This window comes from Erigeron canadensis, chromosome 6 (assembly GCF_010389155.1).
Source record: "Erigeron canadensis isolate Cc75 chromosome 6, C_canadensis_v1, whole genome shotgun sequence".
NCBI classification, from domain to species: domain Eukaryota; kingdom Viridiplantae; phylum Streptophyta; class Magnoliopsida; order Asterales; family Asteraceae; genus Erigeron; species Erigeron canadensis.
This window is the reverse complement of record NC_057766.1, coordinates 35,022,967-35,043,913: the sequence shown is the minus strand read 5'-3', so window position 1 is coordinate 35,043,913 and position 20,947 is coordinate 35,022,967. Positions and strand designations below refer to the sequence as shown.

The 20,947-nt window shown below is 33.5% G+C and overlaps 3 protein-coding genes across 10 annotated transcripts; 1 reads left to right on the top strand and 2 right to left on the bottom strand.

The window, feature by feature from the left end:
* Positions 1-998: 998 nt before the first annotated feature.
* Positions 999-5,239, bottom strand: LOC122605717 (magnesium transporter MRS2-11, chloroplastic). The gene is made up of 13 exons (XM_043778676.1): positions 4,743-5,239; positions 4,129-4,201; positions 3,796-3,866; positions 3,338-3,423; positions 3,140-3,230; positions 2,977-3,045; positions 2,804-2,884; positions 2,546-2,708; positions 2,412-2,457; positions 2,261-2,341; positions 2,076-2,158; positions 1,766-1,809; positions 999-1,569 (listed from the first exon to the last, which is right to left on the bottom strand). The coding sequence occupies exons 1-13, from the start codon at positions 5,106-5,108 to the stop codon at positions 1,474-1,476; spliced, it is 1,350 nt and encodes a 449-aa protein (XP_043634611.1). The 5' UTR covers positions 5,109-5,239; the 3' UTR covers positions 999-1,473.
* A 1,769-nt stretch (positions 5,240-7,008) lies between these two features.
* Positions 7,009-14,146, top strand: LOC122603265 (protein saal1). Of its 8 annotated transcripts, none has more exons than XR_006324436.1 (13): positions 7,028-7,181; positions 7,288-7,581; positions 7,683-7,748; positions 7,968-8,107; positions 8,504-8,630; positions 8,734-8,888; positions 9,037-9,172; positions 9,740-9,824; positions 9,992-10,266; positions 10,441-10,577; positions 10,777-10,918; positions 11,080-11,204; positions 13,897-14,146. XR_006324436.1 is itself a non-coding variant. In XM_043775928.1 (12 exons), exons 1-11 carry the CDS (start codon positions 7,083-7,085, stop codon positions 10,874-10,876), a joined length of 1,614 nt encoding a protein of 537 aa, XP_043631863.1. In that variant the 5' UTR covers positions 7,028-7,082; the 3' UTR covers positions 10,877-10,918; positions 13,897-14,146. The 8 variants fall into 8 exon arrangements, 5 of the variants coding, with proteins under 5 accessions (XP_043631867.1, XP_043631866.1, XP_043631863.1 ...); XR_006324435.1 differs by having other exon boundaries at positions 11,068-11,204; XR_006324437.1 differs by having other exon boundaries at positions 11,068-11,204; positions 13,894-14,146.
* Positions 11,317-15,599, bottom strand: LOC122603264 (putative phospholipid:diacylglycerol acyltransferase 2). Its single transcript, XM_043775926.1, has 5 exons — positions 15,071-15,599; positions 13,866-14,372; positions 12,936-13,275; positions 12,591-12,856; positions 11,317-12,180 (listed from the first exon to the last, which is right to left on the bottom strand). The coding sequence occupies exons 1-5, from the start codon at positions 15,520-15,522 to the stop codon at positions 11,694-11,696; spliced, it is 2,052 nt and encodes a 683-aa protein (XP_043631861.1). The 5' UTR covers positions 15,523-15,599; the 3' UTR covers positions 11,317-11,693.
* Positions 15,600-20,947: the final 5,348 nt, after the last annotated feature.

The following is a 20,947-nucleotide window of genomic DNA, read 5'->3' as shown; positions in this document are numbered from 1 at the left end:
TTAATAGTGTATAGCTCTGTACAAAATCTAATAACACCCTGCATCATCATCATCATCATCATCCATAAAAAACAAACTGATACTTCTTCCTGGTATTCAATTATATCCTCATTTACTGCTTCTTTTCCATTTTTAATGCTATATTTATTTTCATGTAAGGTCATAGCAATTGTAGGTAAGATATCATAGGGTAATTCCCCTCGCCACTATCTGGTTTGAGATCAGTGTTTCATATAATGGATTTGAGTCATTAATAAATTTAAATTATTTCATTTATAAAAAGGTTTATACTTGATTTTGGTTGAGTTTTGGAAAATGGTTGGAAGCTGGAAGATGCGCCCAACCAGCCTTGAGGTGTGTTACTGAGGATTTTATAAAGATGTGTATGCTTTCCAATTCATTTATTTGTCTTCTTCCTGTAATTTCGGTAATGAAATGCAAACATATCAATTCATATTTGTCCGCAGGCTTGTTTTGCGAAACGAACCGTCGACTGACTTGTGTAAAGGAGACATTGACAGTTTTCTTGAAGTCCTCAATCATATTCTTTGCACAATTTACAAAAGTTTATGAGCGGGGGATTTATGTATTGGGGGCTTGGGGCATTCCTTTTAGAAATGGCATGGCTAACTGGTTTTGATGTGAAGATCCCAATTCTTATTGGATCCGTGATTTTATATCTGCTACTTAACAAACGAGGAAATGAATGTCTTATTTGGATCTTATTTGCTATTGCTGTTGACAATTACCTAGAAATCTTTTTGGTCTAATTTGTACCTGTTATGGCAAATTTGTGCTATTTGATCAAAATCCTTTTCGTTTCATATGTTCATGTTGCAAGTTTGAGTAATCATACCTTGTATTTGTTTTAGATTTATTCTAATTTTTGTGTTAATTCACGCGGTTTAGGAACTTGAATGTATGATTCGTGCTAGTATTTGTTTGTTGGTGAGTGTAAGAAGATATAAAGATAGCATAAAAAAATGAAAGATGGCATAGAGATAAAAATAGCACTTTATAATGGACAACCAAGAATGTATCTGCTGTCTTTAGCTAGAGAGCAGGTTCTGTTATAGTTGAGATATCTAAAATCTCGATTAATGAATGGTACTTTTAAGTACTAACAATTGATGTTCTGAAATACCTCAAATAAAATGCACCCACAGCTCCACAAATAGCATCTGACCTGTTGTGACAATCAGACGGTTGGCGACACTTTGATTTGGATGTACCAGAGAGGTGTGCCATCTTGTTAAATACCTGTATGCATGCCCTCATATTGTATTCAAGGGATATCCAAACAAACATCTCAATCTGATTCCTCTCAAAAAGTAGGCTCATGTTCCTAGTGTCTTCATCTCTCATCAGTATACCATATTACTAGGTGAGATTGGGTTATTCCTTCTTGCAAGTCGAAGATGATAATCAAGTGGATATGGTTGATGTACAAAGTGTTTTAGATACTCGCGGGAACTAAAGTATTTTCCTTGTTCTGAGGTATGAGTACATAAGGAAAAATGCCATTACCGCGCCAAAAACAATCCCTCCAGTTGTGAGCCAAAATGCAAACTGCACTCGAGAAAATTATTATTACAGTTATGCCTTCATCACTGAAGTCCCTCCACATAACATCATAATTAGATAAATACAAGATTATTGTAAGATCACAATTCAGAACTCTTCACTGAAAGTGGCACATTTCAAGATATGAAAAAACAACATTGACATTCAAAAGTAATTCTTAAGGAACTTAAAAAGGGCGTACCACATGTTCTTCAAGATAGGATTTTAGATTCATGCCAAATATACCTAGAAAATACAGAAAATATAACTGAGCTTTGCAGGAGAAAGTGGATGATAATGAACGTCAAATCCAAGGATAAAGCTAATATGGAACGTAAGTGTTTTTGATTTCATAACTCAGCCAATAACCTCCATGCATTGTATTATAGATCATGGTTATTAGTAGGAATGTAGGATTATGAGGAAGTTACAGTTGATATTGTAAGAGAATAATATATGGGGTGAGCAATCAAAGATGATTAGTGGCTACAGTCTAGAGGGTAAAAGAAAACCTGCAACTAGAGCACCAACGGCAACACAAAAGGTCCCAACCTGAAGAAGTAACTCAAATCTGCTTACTTCAAGCCGCCGAGAGCTGTTAAGAAAACATGCCACATTCATACATAGATATCAATGCATTAACAATTATGTTATGCCTCAATTCTCAGAAACTTGAAGTTAATAAATTTATTCAAACCTTAAGTTAACAGAGATCGAGTCTTCCATTTCTCTTGCTGACTCAAGAAGCCTTTCGGCTTGATTATGACATGATTCACATCTGCAATCATAAGAAGACATAAATCACAACTGATTCAGATCTTCACGTGCTTCAGGGACCATGAAATTACCTTTGAAGATAATTTTCAAGCAGCATTTCAATTTCTTCCTCTTCTTCTGTATTTAAAAATCAGTTAAGAATTAGCATACTGAATATTAAGAACACACTTTCTGCCCTTACCCTCAGCAATAAGGCCACACTTACCCTCAGCAATCTGCTTTTCTTGCGGCACAGAACATTCCAGATCATCGTTTCTACGCAGGATACAATTTCTGCCCACGATACAGAGGCGACGAATTTCATGAGAATCCTCGAGTATATCAAGCAACATTTGTTTGAGTGCTCCTGCTTTCGATCCTAATTCAACCTTCCGTGCATACAATCATAATAATCAAAGGGTTACCAATTTTCAGTTTATCTACACAACAATATGTACGTATCAATGTATGGTTGATGTGATACCAGGGTTTGTTTGCTAATGCGAAGCTGCTCCAATATGTCAGCAGTTAATCGGTTTGGCAAAACTTCAAGTAAACCTTGAACCTGAAGCATAGCAAAAGAGGCTCATTATAACCAATGAACATGTGTGGTGTAAAAGGTAAATTGTATATTACTCACTATGTTTCCATACTCACACGTGGGTCTAAATCCATAAGTTTATCCTCAAAGCGCTGTATTCGTGAATGTAAGGCAGCTTCTACTACCTGAAAAATCAGGTTGAATTTCTTGTAAATCCAAAACTAACTAAAGAAATGGATAAACCAGATAATCAAAAAAATTACATAGACATGAGTCAACCTCAAGCTCAAATGGCATTACAGGACCTCCATGCATGTTTTTAGGATTTAACCGAGGTAATAACGCGTCAATAAAAGCTTTGCCTGCTCTCCTAAAGCCAACATATATATTATATATAAACCAAGAAAAAAACATGTTCAAAAACAAGCCTTTTCCAACCGCATATATGAAACAAGATATTCAAGTACCAGTACTTACCGGTTGTAATTAAATATAAACACACTATCTTGCATTGCAATCGCCCGTAGTAAGCCTAGATTCAATAATATTGCATTTTCACGAACCTGTAAATAAACAAAAAATTCTTATATGAAATTTGGTCCATCAATCAAGGATCCATTTAGTTTTTAGAATATGATAAGATAGAAGCCTGTAACTTGACAATGATGTTTGACTAGATCCCACCCATAACTTATCTTGAAGTTTCAAAGTATCTATACACAACAAAGAGAAAGCCTTCAAAGAATGATGTCTGACAACTATATTTGACCATAATGTATATAGATACCCTAAACGCATGAAATAACTAACAAAGGGAATATGCCACAAATTATGGAATGGCATGCAGGGATCAAAACCAAGAAACGAGCTACACGATTTTATTTTACCAGCATCAACTAATACAACACACAATGGTAACTTGACTTGATCCATACCAGCAATGAAGGCATCGTGTTGGTCAACCACAGTGAAGGATCAACACTCCGGATGTCTCGAGGGCGAAGACCTGCTATCAAACTTTACTTAAGAAAAGAAAATGCACACTGATCTTAACTCATTACTGGTGTGTGCAAATACAGTAAGAAACGTCAAGGACTAAAAAGGAAAACTATGTACAATCAGCAGAGTATGCACGTTCACACGAACTTTAATACTTAAGGCTTAAGATTTATAAAACGTAATAGGATTGCTGATTTCAACACTACCAAGAGATACTTATACTGGTATCATTATTGTTATGAGAACACGGAAATGAACATTTCACTCACCGCTTGACTTGAGCAGATGTCGTCTACTAATTTTTCTGGTCGACACCTTACCGCCTGAGCTTACTTCCACAACCTTAAAAAGAAGAAAAAATACAATAACATGTTAACAACACTATCATAATATATGAAAAGATCGTTTTTGTGGGTAATAATATAAAAGTTATACGACTTAAAATCCGTGTTCAAAATAAGCATGTTATTGTAACTCTAACAAATTAGCAAAAAAAAACTATAAGCACTTAATTAATTGATTAGCAGTCAAAATAATGTCGCAATGAATTGAATTTCAACCATTGACTCTACCAATAATATTAGGAAAATGATTAATAGCCTAACTCATATGCCTAAAAATCAAGCTAAAACCTTATTTGATAGGTGGATTACACTAAATCTCTTTCCTAATTTTGCCCCTGATTTTTCCATATGTCTATCATCTTACTATTAGGCATATTTTAGGGACACCAATTAGGTAGATTTATCCTTATCCATAATATTAATATCCTTATATTTATTACGAGTATTATATAACCAAATCCACAATCATCAATAGATATATATGATATATTAAAAACGACGTCGTATTGATAAGGAAATGATCAAAAACTAAAACAAACCTCATAAACAGGTTCACGAATGCCTAAATTTAAAGTATCAGACAATAACGAAACATTGCGTCGAGAACCGCCGTCGTCCGTCTTATCCACGTCATCATCAGAGCTCCGGTGAGTTTCTTCTTCACGATAATCATCATCGTTAAACGTCTCCGCAGTTATCTCCTCCGTGGATTTGGTACAATACGTCTTAAATTTACTAGCAGTGGATGTAACCGGAAAGAGATGATCGGAGGAGTAACGTAGAGTGATGAAATGCTGACATTTTGACCGGACGGATGAGTATCCGGTGACCGGAATGTTAGGTGAGAGATGAGGTGGATGAAGCAGTGGTAATTGAAATAACTGTGAGGACGATGAAATCGCCATTTTTTTAAAACCTCATGTTAATTAATTATTTGGATTAGATAAATCTGGTTTTCCTTTTGGTTAAGAGGATTGAATTCGCGGGCAAATTTTGTGTTGTTTGAGAATGAGAGTTGTTGTGGTTGTGGTGAGATGACAGTTGGTGTTCTGGTTATCTTCTTTCCACGTCATTATCTTTTTTTGTTTTAAATAGATCTAAATTAGACTAAAATAAATTAAAACTTTCATATCTAAACTAACAAGTTTTATTTAGAGTTATTGTATCTATGTTTATATCTATCTATGCTAATCTATTCAGCATATTATAACATAAATCCTCCAAAGGAATCATATTAACCCCTCTTACATCAATTAATTTACAATTCACCACTATCATCACCGCCGTACATCGCCGCCACCACTGTCGTCGTCGCCACTCCGAATGTTTTGATTTTCTTCGGGTTGTTCCACTCCGAAACAGTCAATACATGCACAACACAAAGTCGTAGATGATGGTTAACATATGTAATGTGGTCTTAATTTTTGTTGTTGAAGAAAAGATCATAATAAACTAACTAAATTAAAAATAATAATAATAATAATAAAATAAGAATTTAATGTTAAATAATAATAATAATAATTAAATATGAACAAAGTATATAAATAAAAAAAAACTTTTTTGGTAGTTTCTAAGTGGTGTATATATATATAAATTATAATAATACAGATTTCTTATTAAAGGTCGGTCATTTATAATTAAATAAATATTAAAAAATAAAAGATTAATAAGGATGGGGTATTAGGTTAAAAGAGGAGGATTAAGGGTGCCAAGTGTACCCCCAACACACACACGCATATATATATATATAATAAAGATTTTTTTATAATATTTTTTTTAAAGGTCGTCCACTTATTATTAAATAAATATTAAAATATAGAAGATTAATAAGGAGAGAGTATTATGCTGAAAATATACCCCAACCTACTCATTTAGTTATACCATAGATTAGGGGTGAGTAAGGTTCGGCTTGGTTCAGTTTTTTACTAAAACCGAAACCGAACAGTTATAATTCGGTTTTTGAAAACTAAAACCATTGGGTTTCGGTTTCGGTTTTTTTGGTTTTGGTCTATTTCGGCTCGTTTTTTCGGTTTTAGTTGGTTTTTAACCACTTGTGGTTTTGGTCAAATTGAGCTTCAAAAGTTTATAAGTTTATACCTTATAATTACACCTTAATTAATTTCAACAAGTTTTCAAAACAATATTAGTAACAATAACACTACAACAATGACAACAAATCCATAAAAGTAAGTTGTACAAACTTCAAACAAATTCTATATATAACTATTTATAACTTTTGCGCGTTGTTTAATTACACAATTATTAAAACAAATTAATTTTGTTGTATATTTTTATTTGAAACATATAGATGATATTATTATATACACCTAAAAATGCAAATATAATAACATATTTATCAAAAATTAATAATAAAATGATATAAATATAAAATAAAGTAAAAATATATATATTTGGTTCGGTTCGGTTTTGGTTTCTAATAATAAACCGAACCACAACTCTCGGTTTTTAGAAAACCAAAACCAATGGTTTTGGTTTTTTCGGTTTTCATGATTTTTGCTCACCCCTACCATAGATGATGTTTTTCTCACAAACTTATACTAAAGTGAGTTGTTTAACATACGTGAAAATTGATATAAATAAGCATCATGATATTAACATCATATAACATTTTCCAACACTTATATGGTATTGATTCTTAATGAATTATAATTAAACTTTTGATTGATTATTTTTATTTTGAATCTTAGTAACAAAATTCAATAAGTTTGTAAAATTTTAATGAAAAAGAATTATATAACCCATCCGGTTCATTGATGACGAGACTCCGGTTTTTTTTTTCCTATTAAGAAGTAGTAGTCGGAGTTGGAAACCCCTAAACCAAACCCCAACCTGAAAGAAAGAAAGAAAGAAAGAATTCAATGTCACTACAACGAACAGATTCAATACAGCCCGTAGAAGAAGAAGACATAGAAATTGAACAGCCAACAGCTCAAAACCCTAATGCCCCGCCCGACGAGGTATCCTCCCTCGCTCCCTCCCTCCCTATTTCATTTCAAATAATATGTATATATATATATATTATGTATATATGCTGAAGTGTAATATGTTTGTTGTGTGTGACAGTTATTTGACATCTCAACCACGGTCGACCCTAGTTATGTTATATCCTTAATACGGAAACTTGTTCCATCCACCATGAATGCTTCTTCTGACATCACAACAAATGGAACCTTGGTATCACAATCCCAAGATAACTTTATTCAAAACAAATGTCAGACCATAGACAAGCAGGAAGGAAGGGATGCTGCTGATGATGTTTGTAATGATCGAAAAGCCGCGGTTGGAGATGATGCCTGGGAAGAACATGGATGTGTGTTATGGGATTTAGCTACAAGTAGAACCCATGCTCAACTTATGGTACCTGACTCTTTTGTTACATAAGCTCGATCGTGTTGTCTGATTTTATTTTTATGTAACTAGTTATGGATGTAATTTATTTGTTTAAAACGCAAATGTAGGTTGAAAATCTGATTCTTGATGTCATATTGGCTACTCTTATGGTTTCCCAGTCACCTCGTGTCACGGTTGGTTACATTTCCATGAGCTTCCTAATTATATTCATTGACTTGTAGTTAGTTGCCTAGTTTGTTCTGTTCAGATGATTCCTTAATTTTAGATATAGTGTGCAAGTATGCAACAAAAAACATATCGGAGTTTCAAAGTGTTCAAATATGAGTAGTTTTGTTTGCATAAAGTTGCAGAACCAATCGACCTAAGTTTTTCTGAACTTATTATGTTTTCAGGAGATTAGCCTTGGCATTTTGGGGAACCTTGCTTGCCATGAGGCATTACGAAAAGAAATTGTCTCTGTAAAAGGACTGGTTGAATTAGTTGTGGATCAGTTGTTTGTAGATGACACTCCATGCTTGTGTGAAGAATTCAGGTAACACCTTGCTAAAATTTCTTTACTTGACGTATCATGGAAGATAAATGCATTTATGAAACCAAAAAGTGATTATACACTGCAGTGGGCACAATATTTCTGGGCCATCTATTTTTGTAATGTACAATGATGATTATTTAGAATGAATGTTAGTGCCTGAGGAGGAAAGGAATATATTAGGTTTTAGCATAAAAAGAGATTATTTCTACCGATCATTTTTATTTATCCAATTTTCCATTATGAGTGATTGTCATGTTTCTTTGTCGTTATTAAGTTATCAGGCCAATAATGAGTTGGATCTGTTGCACATTTCAGATGAAGTATGTACTAATCGAATGGTACTGTAATAAATAACCTGTGAACGTTTATCTGATTAGTTTTTCATATATATTACAGGTTGTTAACTTTATGTCTTCAAGGTAGTGAAGGTCTAACTTGGGCCCAGGCTTTGCAGCCTGAGAATGTCCTCTCTCGTGTATTATGGGTTGTTGAAAATACTATGAATCCGCAGCTTATAGAAAAGGTATCAGCCAATCTACGTTATGGTTTATCTATTTATTTTGTTATTTGACTCTTTGTTCTGTGACGGATTGTCAATATATCTTACACAAACTGCAAATGAAAAGAGCGCAGGTTTTCTTCTCACTATATCAGAAAGTCAGGATGATATAAGAGCCAATCTCCTCCCCCACTTGTTGAAATTAGGTCTTCCAGCCGTTCTAGTTAATCTCTTGGCTTTTGAGATCAGCAAACTGGTGGGAGATGAGAGACTGCCTGAAAGGTATACTTCTGTCTATCCAATGGTTCACCGTTAGTTTTAGTGTCATACCTGCAGCCGCCATTGACAGGATTGGCTATCGTTGTTGTCACTGTTGTTGTATTCACAGAGGGTTTGGTGTGTGGTAATCAAATGTTAATTATTGTATCAGGTACTCTGTTCTTGAGACTATTCTTCGGGTTATTGAAGCACTCACTGTAATTGACAGTTGCTCCCAAGAACTTTCTTCCAGCAAGAAACTTCTTCACCTACTTGGCACTCTGATAAAATTTGCTGATAAAATTGAGGTTTGTAGTTTAATCAGTTCATATTTATGCTACTGCTGAAACTGAGAATGAGCAAGGAATTAATGTACTCCAGGTGAGTATGTTCATGAGCATCAGATATTTTAAGGTGGCTACATGTTGCACACATATTAACTTATGAACTTCAGATTGGCACCTTTAAACTATCATAATTCCCCTGTCCTAAACGGAGGCCACTTTTGATATGAAGTTCAACCTGATACTTCTTAAATTCAAATATTTTTTTATAAAGCATTTATCTTGTGGGCTTAAAATTTCAAGACAATCGTTATTAAAGAGAGAGGATGTCAACCAATCTTCCCTTATACTGTATTTAATTCATTTTATGATTATATCAACTCTATGTTATGTAAGACGTCAATACAGAATTCCTTAGGGATAGGATTAGCTTTGAAGATGATCTTGAGAAAATAATGCAATGTTACGATGTGAATACCTAAATAAATTTATTAATTTTTAGTAAGATTCCTACACAGCTTAATGTTGATGCAACTTGTGTGGATGGTGAATGCGAAGTGGTTTATATATTTTTATATTTTGGCAAGGCAGGTGGCCACCTCATGTGTTACTGCTGCTGTTCTAACAGCCAATCTTTTGAGTGACTTCGATGACCTGATTTTAGAGATATATCAAGGTAAATATCGTAGTATTATTTAAGTATTGTTTATGAGACAACACTGGCTGCATATATCAGGTTCACAAGTTATGAAATTCTAAAGTCTCAAGTTCTGTTTCTCCCACATAACTTTGTCATAGTCAAAACTTGGATGAAATTAGCAGTGACACTTTAGATACATCCAGATCTGCTTTTCTTACAGGGTTTACTGGATATCTTCCCTTTTGCTTCGGATGATATTGAAGCCAGAAATGCACTATGGGACATAATCTCAAGATTATTGACTCAAGTTCAAAAGGGGGAGACTAGCCCTTCAAATCTTCATCAATACACATCAATTCTAGCAAGTAAATCAGACTTGATTGAAGAAGAGCTCCTTGATCACCAGTTAGCTGCTTCAAGTAACAATCAAGAAAATTCGATCGCCTCCTGCAGGAATCTACAAATAAGAACTGCAGCGGTATCCTATATAACATTGATTATTATAATACCGTGACAGTAAAATTTACATATGACCTTCCCAGGTCCATCCAACCATAAAAAGATATTAATTGGAAATTAGTGTTTTTTTTTTTTTTGTTTCATTAACGGGTGGATTTTCTTAAACCTTGTTTACCTTGATCATTTGCTACAGCTAAAAAGAATTGACTCTATTTTAAGTCAGTGGTTGGCATCAAAGGATCAGGTTGGCACTACCAGTTTTGTGATGGAATATCCAGTTAATGAACGAGATCTTGATAGATTAAAGGACTGCTGTCGTAAATATAGCAAGTAAGACATTTTCTCATAACCCTCTCTCTTGTATGTGGGAAAGGTCCGAAAGGATACCAAGGAATTATCATTCTTTCGCATAATGCGACTCGTTAATTCAGGATTCTGACTAACCCTTCTATTTTTTTTTTCAATTCTTGTGTGAATATTAAAAATGTCTTTTACTTATTCTCCGACTCAGTCACTTATGAATTAACAGTGCTTTTGGGCCGAGCTGCATAGAGGGTTTGGAGGAGAGGCAGCAAGCGCTGCGGGCGGAGCAGCAAACGCTCATTGTTCATGGTCGCCTGGGAGACTAGAATTGATGCTGCTATTCCTGTGACAGTTTCATCAGCGAACAGGTGTGATACCAATGTCCATGCTAAATTAGTATTAATCTCTAGGTTAACCTTATGCTTTTTGGTAGTTCTTTTGTTTGAGACCTGACTACGAAAACGTAAGGGTATTCTGTTTATCTTTAGCTGTACATTGTACTGAATTCAAGTTTTAGTAGCAGTAGCAGGTTTCTACTTATCTTTTCACTGGAATTTGGTCAAATGCATTCAATTGAATTCGTAAACGTTCAAAATACACCAGAGTTCTATTTGAAACCACCAAATGCTAACGCTTGAGACCACTAAATTATATGTAAGTGCCTTTCTAGGTTAATGCTCTTTAAGGATGTAAAGTTTTATTTGAGTAATGACACATAAGACTAATTGGTAGGCCTATGGTTAAAGCCAGTTGTACCTCCTTTGTATATTTATCTACGTACTTTTCATTTTATTTTCAGAAAGTAAAACATTTTATCCTACAAAAGATGGTATTCAACAAGGACAAACCTACCCAAGCTAAACAAGAGGAAATTTTAAGATAAACAGCCAACCAAAAAAAACAACACAGAACAAAATGAAGGCAAAATTTTGTGTAGATAGAACTACTACCTATCATTAGACCTAAAAGACGTTTTTCTTTCTTGGAATGATCATCGTTACGACCACCCTAAACTAAACTCATCTTTTTAGTCACCCTTCATTGTAGCTCTCATCCCTTGTAGTTCAGGTTGCACGGCTGAAGGTTGCAAAGAGCATGTCTCGCATTTGGTTTTATTCAAGTACCAGACTGAAAAACTTGCACCTATAGCTTGATGTTAACTCTGTCTGACATCTTTAATATATCTGAATAGATTCGATCACCTCCAATTTCTTCTGCGGAGGCCCCTGCAGCCACCCTCAAAACATCCTCAATCAACGCAGCGTTACCCATAATATCGACATGGGATCCACTTTCTAAACCCCTTCCTTCCAGCAGACTTACTGGTGGTTTATGCTTAAACTCTCGTATATAAGTAGCACTTCCTGATGGATTAAATCTCGTTTTTCCTTTCCATCCTTTTGCACACATGAAACCCGCACTTAAAGTTGGTATAGTTGTATCACCGTCAACAAAATGAACCCCTCCTTCTAAGCATCCCCCACCACCTTTACCTCCTGCTGCGCTATCGATCCTGAATGGAATGCTGTTGCAGTTTTCTGACTGTGAGAGTTTATACACATACGATCTTTCTGTAGGGATCCCAACCCCATACAAACTATAAATCTCCATATCTGGAGCCTCAGGCAGCCTGGATATATATTACACAAACATTGATTAGAAGTGGATTTTCCAACTACTTACATACATTGATACAAACGAGTCGATTATGGCTTTGTTATATTTAAAACTTTTTCAACATGCATGTCAAAAAAAAAAGTTTTAAGCGAGGAGAGGGAAAACCTTCTAAATATTATTCAGAAAGTTAGATTGTCCAAGTAATAACTTTGTTAACTGTAATTGACATGCTAATATTACTTTTTTTAAGCAAAAAGTATTTCGTATATATTCAACACGATCCATTATGAGCTGGAATTTTTTACCCATCTTGACCCGTAAACCAACTTTTTCAGCACCTTCACTTTGATTTTTGAGAACCAACTAATCTTAATTTAAAAACGTGAACAAATAAAATAAGTTGGAACACATGAATCGACTTACTTGGTTTCTAAAGGATTCGACCAGTATTTGTAATGGCCATATTTCGGATCATCAAGATCCTCCGCTATGCCAAGGGAGAAGTGAACCTCGGCTCGTTGCATTGTCTTTGGAGCCACAAACCGGAGAAGATCAATCAAAGTTTCAGCTGTGTATGCTTTGTTATCTGCTAGTCTCTGAATAATCTTTCTGCTAATCTTACCATACTCTGTCCAAACGTCTCCACAATTTGAACTAGAATTCAAGATCTTATTTGCTTGCATCAATTCCTGTAGATCACAAATAATTTTAGAGGGTTCATCAACTGTGGCTCAAAACCATGGACCATTTGACCAGAAAAGTGTGTACCTCTGAAACAAAGGTGGGAAGCTTTGAAGAATGTTGTTCGGAAGCCTTTTTACCAAATGCGATTATTCTTCCGTAGTTCGTTTGTTGTTTAATTTGGAATTGAGGTTTTGCATCTTTGTTTCTGCTGATATTTTCTCTTGAATTCATTTCAACATAACCTTTTGTCTCGAAATCACACTCGTGCCCATCTTCCGGGGATGAATCCAAATCGCCCCAAATCACTTCTCCACCCTTGGGTAGTAAAGAAATCACAGAGTCCCATGTTCGAGATACACGCATCATATGTTCCATTGTTTGGAGCCCAAGAACCCCCGACTCTAGAAAACCTGGAGCCATAGCCCTGTAAAATCAACTCATTAGGTACATAGTTCGAGACCACAATAGAGATAAAGTTTGACTATAGGTAGCTAAATGGAGGGATAGACAGGTTGGGTAAGTGGAAAAACGGGTTCAGGTCAACTGGGCAATCCATACCGACTAGAATGAGCCTAGGTGGGTTAGCCCAATACACATGTTATGCTTGGACATCTGACATCTTATGATTCATGTTTCAAATACGATTACAAAAGTTAAATTTTCCGCAATGATAATCAGATCTTTTAAACAAAATGATTCAGGAGGTTAATTTATTAAAAATGCAGTTAGGCAAAATTGACACATCCAACCTGGTTCCTTTTTAAGTTTTTTTTTTAAACCATTAAATAAAACATAATCTAAATGTAACACTTCACAACTAAATAGGTCAAATTTAATAAATTGCCCTTGAATATGAGTTTCTATGATAAATAGGTCGAATCAATGCCTTTAGTTTGACTTTCCACATTCTAGGTTAAATTTACCTTGGTATCAGTCAGAAACCTATTAAAAACAAAATATTTCTTTACAACTCATAAAGTGCCTCATAATCTTGAAGTAGAAACTTGGACTAACCTGACCATAGCAATATCTTTGGCTTCAGCAGATAACAAACAACTAACTGCCTTCGGAATACCCAGAAATGCTGGTGCAATGTTCATGATTGCTTTGATATGCTTGGCACACCACCCTGGACCGCCACCACCGCCCATTGGAGGAGGGGCTTCCACCCATTTAAGGAAGTGTAAGAAGTAGTTAACACCCATCGAGTGTGGAACCACAACCACTTTATTGTTGCCATTTGTCACATACATTAGCTCAATGTTGATTTTCAGTCTAGTAAGTGTTTGATCCCTTACCTCAGTATTCTGAAATGAAAGCCTCCAGTCGTAAGCAGCCATGTACATGTTTTTTTGATCATAGCCAATTTTAGCCAAGTTCTCTATAAGAACAGCCCAAACAAAATATCCAGGAGCAAAATAGTCTCCTGCAACCAGTCCCGAAATTGGCCTGACTCGAATGCCTGGTGGGTCAAGCCCTGTTTCGCTGTCCAACGATAAATGCTCCAACCAACACAAAGGCCTAGTATCACAGTTTACATAAATAAGTTCTCAAGATGTGTATACTACCTCTATAGGACCATATCTATGGAATTGGGTATTACTATCATTTTGTTTATGTACACATGTGTACAAATAAATAAGTAAAACCTTGCAAGATGTTAGAGATTGCATCGACATAATTTGATGTAATATACTCGAGCGTTGCTCATTTTTGCCACAAAATAGAAGAAAAAAGGCCTAAAGTTCAAGTTACCAAGATAAAACTCTGAAATCCAAACCTATCAAACGCTAAATCAGATAAATACATCGACTGTACCATGATCACAGTGATCATATTCTTGAACTGTCACTGCCACAATTGAAGAGAAAAAGTTCTATTTTGTTTTTAATAATAAAAATGGGTAATCATGTAAGCCATTCCAAAATCCAAACACAGGCAGAATGTGTTTGTAATTTTGCTAAAAATGGAAATCATGTAAGCCGAATCCTTTTCGTTATGTATTGAACTAGTTGGTGTTATTTCATCTGAAGCCATTGATTTCCTTTTTAAACAATCAGTGAATTTGATCAAATAAAAGCAAGCAAGATAATGTATAATACATGCATACTTCAAGCATTTTAAGCACTAGTTCATCAATGCTAGCAGAATTTACCTTGCAAACTGTAAACATATCAAGTTTTGTACAGCTAGAAAACCAAAATGGAAGATGGTCAAACCTCTTAACGATCTCAGTAAAGCTACCAACCCAAAGACGTTTTCGAAAAAGCCCTTCGGAACAAGGCTTTCCTTCCCATAGCTCAAGCCCACTGGTGATCATTCCAGGGATGAATACCACAGGGTGCAATGGGGTTAACCCTTCATCCTTGAGCCTTACACCAGGTGGTTCAGGGCCTGTTAGCACAGCCAAATTAGCTGGCAAACAATGGTACAAAAACAAGAGTAGCCACCATGTTGTACACAAACATCCTATGAACCAACAACAAGAATTTACACACTTCCATCCTTTTTTCTTTTTGTTCTTGTGGTCTAGAATTGTTTGACCTTTTTCTTGTTTTCTGTCATCTTTTTTACTGTCATATGATTGTTTCTCATCTTTTATGCAATCATGTGATTCATAGCTTTTCAATGTCGGCTGACACAGCTTTCGAAACCGAAGAATGGAACTCATTTTCAAGAATCACACTTAAAAAGAGGTCAAAGTTGATACTTTTATGCAAAATTAACATAAACAAGAACTACCCATGATTGGAATTAACATACTGAAGAATAAAGTTTGTAACTTTGCTAACAAAAATCACCAAACAACAAGAATTACACTCAAAACAGAACTAAAATAGCACAAAGTTTGGATTTTTGTGTGAATTTAGCATAAGCAAGAAGTACCCATGATAGGAATTGACATAAAGAAACATTAAAAAAAAAATCACAAATTGGCTTACAAGATCACCCTAAATCGGTAAAATTGAGAAAGATCGGAAAAACCCAAAAAAGGAAACTCAAAAACAAGCTAGATTTTTCCTTCCAAATTTAAGATGATTTTGTAGGCGGTGTTATATGGAAAAAGGTGATGCCTAGGTGTCAATATATGTATATGCATATTGAACACATATACAGAGAGAGAAAATGAAGCAGTATAGAGAGAGACAGAAATTCTGCTGTTTCATCAGCAAAAAGAGCCACTTGTCAAGTTTTTCTATTGAAATTTCAATGCAAAACCTTCTTCAGCTGCCACCATTGCAACCCCTTCAAAGCTTTCTTTGCATTTCTCTTATAAAAGAAAAAAGACCATTTTGCAAAGTGGGCCATAAACTTTCAGACAATATAATACAATCTTTATTCAGATGGTAAATAAATCATCACATTTTGTTGTAAAAATTTACAAGATTTCACAATATAATGTATGTAAAAATAACACGCGAAAGCATAGGATTCTTATACATAACCTTCATCTATATAATTATTATTTATTTGAACCACCGCAACAGAATTCTAATGTTTAAAATAGTTTGATGTTTTATAGAAGGTCTTATCTACTAAGATTTTTAAGAAATAATTCAAGAGTGACGTACTAATAGATAGATATAATTGGTTCGGAAAAACACCTCGAAAAGACCTCAATTACGATGGGTACTTTTTCAAATTAAATTATCTTTCACTGTTTACATAAACTTTTTCACCAACCAATAAAAATAAATAAACTCATTATCATAGTACAAAATGGTACGCATAAAACTATAAAAGTAGCACTGATAAAAATGAACGACCAATATTTTAAAAGTAAAAGAAAAATATAAAATTATTGTTTTTTAATATAGTATTATATAAATTTATAATTTGTTTAGTATAGATTTTAAAACTTACTTTTAATTTTTATTCTATCAATTTGATTTTATAACAATAATAAAAAAAAGGGGATAAAAATAGTAAAATACTAGAGGACAAATGTAGAAAGAGAATAAAAATCAGCACAAGTACCAAAGAGTTAAATTAACGGTGATCCTTCAACTATGGACTCTATTCCCACTTCTGGTTTTTTCCGCAGAGTTAGCAGCAAGACAAACCATAACTTACCAATAACTTTTGTACACACTAAAATTATTAATCATTCTGTCTTTTTGACTCGTGTATTTTTGGGCACATTAATCAACATATGAGAATTTATTTATTTTTCTTGAAAAAGGGAGCAACAATAAAATTATTATTCAATAAAAATGTCATATACACCGCACCCGACAAGATATAAAATGAGATGTATTGTGATAAATGTTTATATTCTTTGTTTTCGCCGTGAATTTTGGATATGAAAATAGTATTCCCTCTAAATAATTAATCTAACTAAACTACAGAAGTGTGACACACTAACATCTATAATCCAACTATTTTTTTCCTTACCACATCTCTTAATATAACCTTGTCTTGTGATTTTGTTGTTAGAAGGATAAGAATCTTGTTATGTTTTAAGAAAATATAACATTGCTCATAAAATATACAAGGACTATTAAAGTTGGTTGGAAGTTGGAAACTTAGAATTCTTTAGTGTGACATATAACTATTGTGTACTTCAATAAAAGATTGGTTTAATGGGATTAGGTTTGTTTGGTAAGGGGTTTTTAGAGGTTTTTAAGGGCTTAAAAGCCCTTAGCTTATAAAAATAAGTTCATTTAAAAATTATAGCTCTGTTTGGTAATACATAAGAAATCAAAAGTCTCAGTCCTGAAAAACTCGTAAAAGGTCTTTAAAATAAAAGCTCGTAGAAAGAGAGTTGAAAAAATAGCCTCAGCCCCCAGCCCCTACTTTAAGCTCCAGCCCCTAACCCTTAATTATAGCCACAACTCCAAACTTTTATGTCAACCATACCCTTAATGTTTGTATGTTTGTTCTAAAAACAAATATAAGTATTAAAGTCATGCCTTGTTTTTAACTTCAACAATGAGCCAACTTTTTTGGTCTTTAGCATAAACGATCATGTAGAAATTGCTAGAAAGGAATTTGATTCCACAATTAAAGATCCTTTATTACTTCTTTTTTTTTTTTAATTCAATCTTACATTAACTATTTTAGCAACATGGGGGGCAAGGGAGCATATTAACCTAGATTTTCACTGTACTAGACAACTATGCAACATGCAATCAATCAAAAAGTCAAAAAGATATGTGAATTGAACTCTTGGAGATTTTTTTTTTAACAACAAACTTTAAATTACTACCCTATTTAAATACATCCATAAACACCATTGTCAAGGTTTGAATCTTAGTCTTTTTCCCAATAAGCTAAAGCCTCTACCATCCCACCTAAGTGGTGATGGCAAACAGAAAAACATAAAAAGAATTTTTTTTTTTTTTACGGTTTAATACTGTGAGTTAACTGTAGTCTTAAGTTGAAACTAATAACATAATTGCTATTCATATTGATTTATAACCATTAATATATTGTAAAAATCACTATCCAAACAATCATTCATAATGATAATCAAAACAATATATGACAAGTTTTGAAAGTTTGATACGTTAAAATGTTAAATAGATGCAGTCATGCAGTGAATGAATGGGTCTGAAATGGGTCTGAAATGAACAACTGTATATATTATTGCAACTGGGTTTGAAACTATGGGTCTATCATTCTACCATCTATCTATGGGTCATTAATTAGTTATCTTGGGCCTATTATTTGGAAAATACAGACATATATTATTACCACATGACTCATTTATAAGATGTAAAATAAAGTTACAAAACAGCCACTTGAGATATGCAAAATAATAAATGTTAACTATTTTTTTGTAAAAGGAATCAATAGATAGATGACTAACATCTCCACGCGGATGCGTCATGCGTCCATACTTGTTCGACTCCTAACAATGCCATAAAAGATGTGTTTCCCATATGTTAGATGCATATAATATTGCTAAAGGCCTCTCATCACATTTACATAGGAGAGGATTCAAACCTAAAAACTCTAAAAGAAAATTACGCACATTGTAAAAAACCTCCGGTGGGCTAACACCCCAATGACAATAAATGTAAACTATTGACCAAGAATGGTCTTTTGACAACAAATCTTCCATTATCAACACAATAATTTCGGGAGAAGTTCAAATACATCAACTCCTTTCATATTTCTCACGTTACAAGCAGCAAGAAGAAGAATTATATGATATTAATACATATATGTGACAATCGTAATATGATTTGGTCTCGTCCATTGCTATGCGATTTTCTTGTGTTGTATTCTAACAACCAAAATAAGCAGAAATTTGGTTGGGTTGTGAACTCGTACGTCTTAATACGAACTCGTGACTAACTTTGATGTATCAACCACGTGGTACTGCGGTGGTAGTACTGTACATTAATACAACCAAGGACCTCTCTTGCATCATGAATATGTTCCAAGTATCAAATTGAAGCATAAACATAAGAATATAAGATATAAACTCAAAATCAATTTAATAAACTTTCATTTCCTATATATATTTAGAACGAATAAATATTCCTTAAATATACTAATTATCTTATCAAAGATGATTTTTGAGTTAAAATCGACAGTGGAAACCATATATTCTTCTAATTTAGCATGATAACAGTAACAACTTTTGAGTCGGATAAACGGATTCGTTTCTCCTTAAACACCTCGAAAACAATATTTCACGAACGTGTTAACTGTTTTTTTCATAATCATCATTAAAAACACGAATGGGCTAGCTAGCTGATGAATTTAATGTATATATGTCTTTAAAAACCACTTTCATGGGCTACTTGTGTTTTTGATGAGTTTTTCAACATCATTCTCATCTTACCTTCTTACAATGGTTCACCATATTGCTTCGTTTGTCGTCTCCTGCATGGTTATCGAATTTATTTTTTCAAATTATATTACTATTATCTTTTTGTTTTCTGATTTCTCACATGTAATTTACATTATGAGTTTCACCATCCGTATGTAAATTGTAAAATAAATCACAAATTTGGTTTTTAACCATCAACTAAATTCATTGAAATCCTTAAGTTATAACCCATTTGAGGTTATAGATTATGAGAGTAGATTCCTATTTTCTCTTTGGCTTATGTATCCTTAATTATGTTTGAATTGATTCTAACTTTATTATATTTTAGGAATTACTTAACTTCAAAAATCTCAACACGTCATATAATGCTTTTTGTGGATGGATGCTTTTGACCCATTTCGTTGAAAACTTATGTCGACACACATATCTGACAAACTTGTACTCGTATATCCTTTATCGCATATGCTATAGTATAATATTCGAAATTTAATCTCAAGATAATTTTCCCAAAAGGTCATATTAATTGAATTGAGATTAATTCCTACCTAACATATATAGATATATTGTGTTGGTGTTATCCTCTTTGGAGTTTTAGTCGCGCATGTATTCTAAGAAAATGGTAATTTTGAACTTATATTGATGGTCTAAATTTTATCCTATCACTAAAATTTCAGTCATGTTTCCTAGCTAATTAATTTGGGTTCAATCCAGGTATTCTAAATAAGTTTTGTAAATACATGTCTATTATCATAATGAAACATAGAAAAACCCGTAAAGTAAAAATGTCTATATTTTTAGTGGCAAATTATTAATGTTGCTATAATGAAAAGAGAAGATTCAACCTTTTGTACATCATAAAAAATGTTATTCTACATTATGCTAATTTTACATTAGACTTCATAGTTTTGAAAACTTTCAAATGAAGGGACTTAAATTTTAAATTTAAAGATGATGTCATAAATTAGTTAGATAAAAGTTAAATAATTAATAAGAAAAGGTCTAATGATACCAAATAAAATTTTCTTAAAAAAGTATTAATGTCATTACAATTTTATTTTATTTATATAAGAGACGATAATAGATTTTCTTGTATAAAAAACTTACCTGTAAACTTCTATATAAACTTTTTAGAAAAATAATTTAAAACGGTCTCAAATATCGTTATTTCCGAACATACAAAAACCCAAAACCTAATCCATTTAATTATATTGTAAGACCTCGATTAGCTTAATTTATTTTGAAACCTATTTACAAATGAGTTTGGCATGATATGAACTTTTTTGCATTTACATATGGCTGTAAACGAACTGAA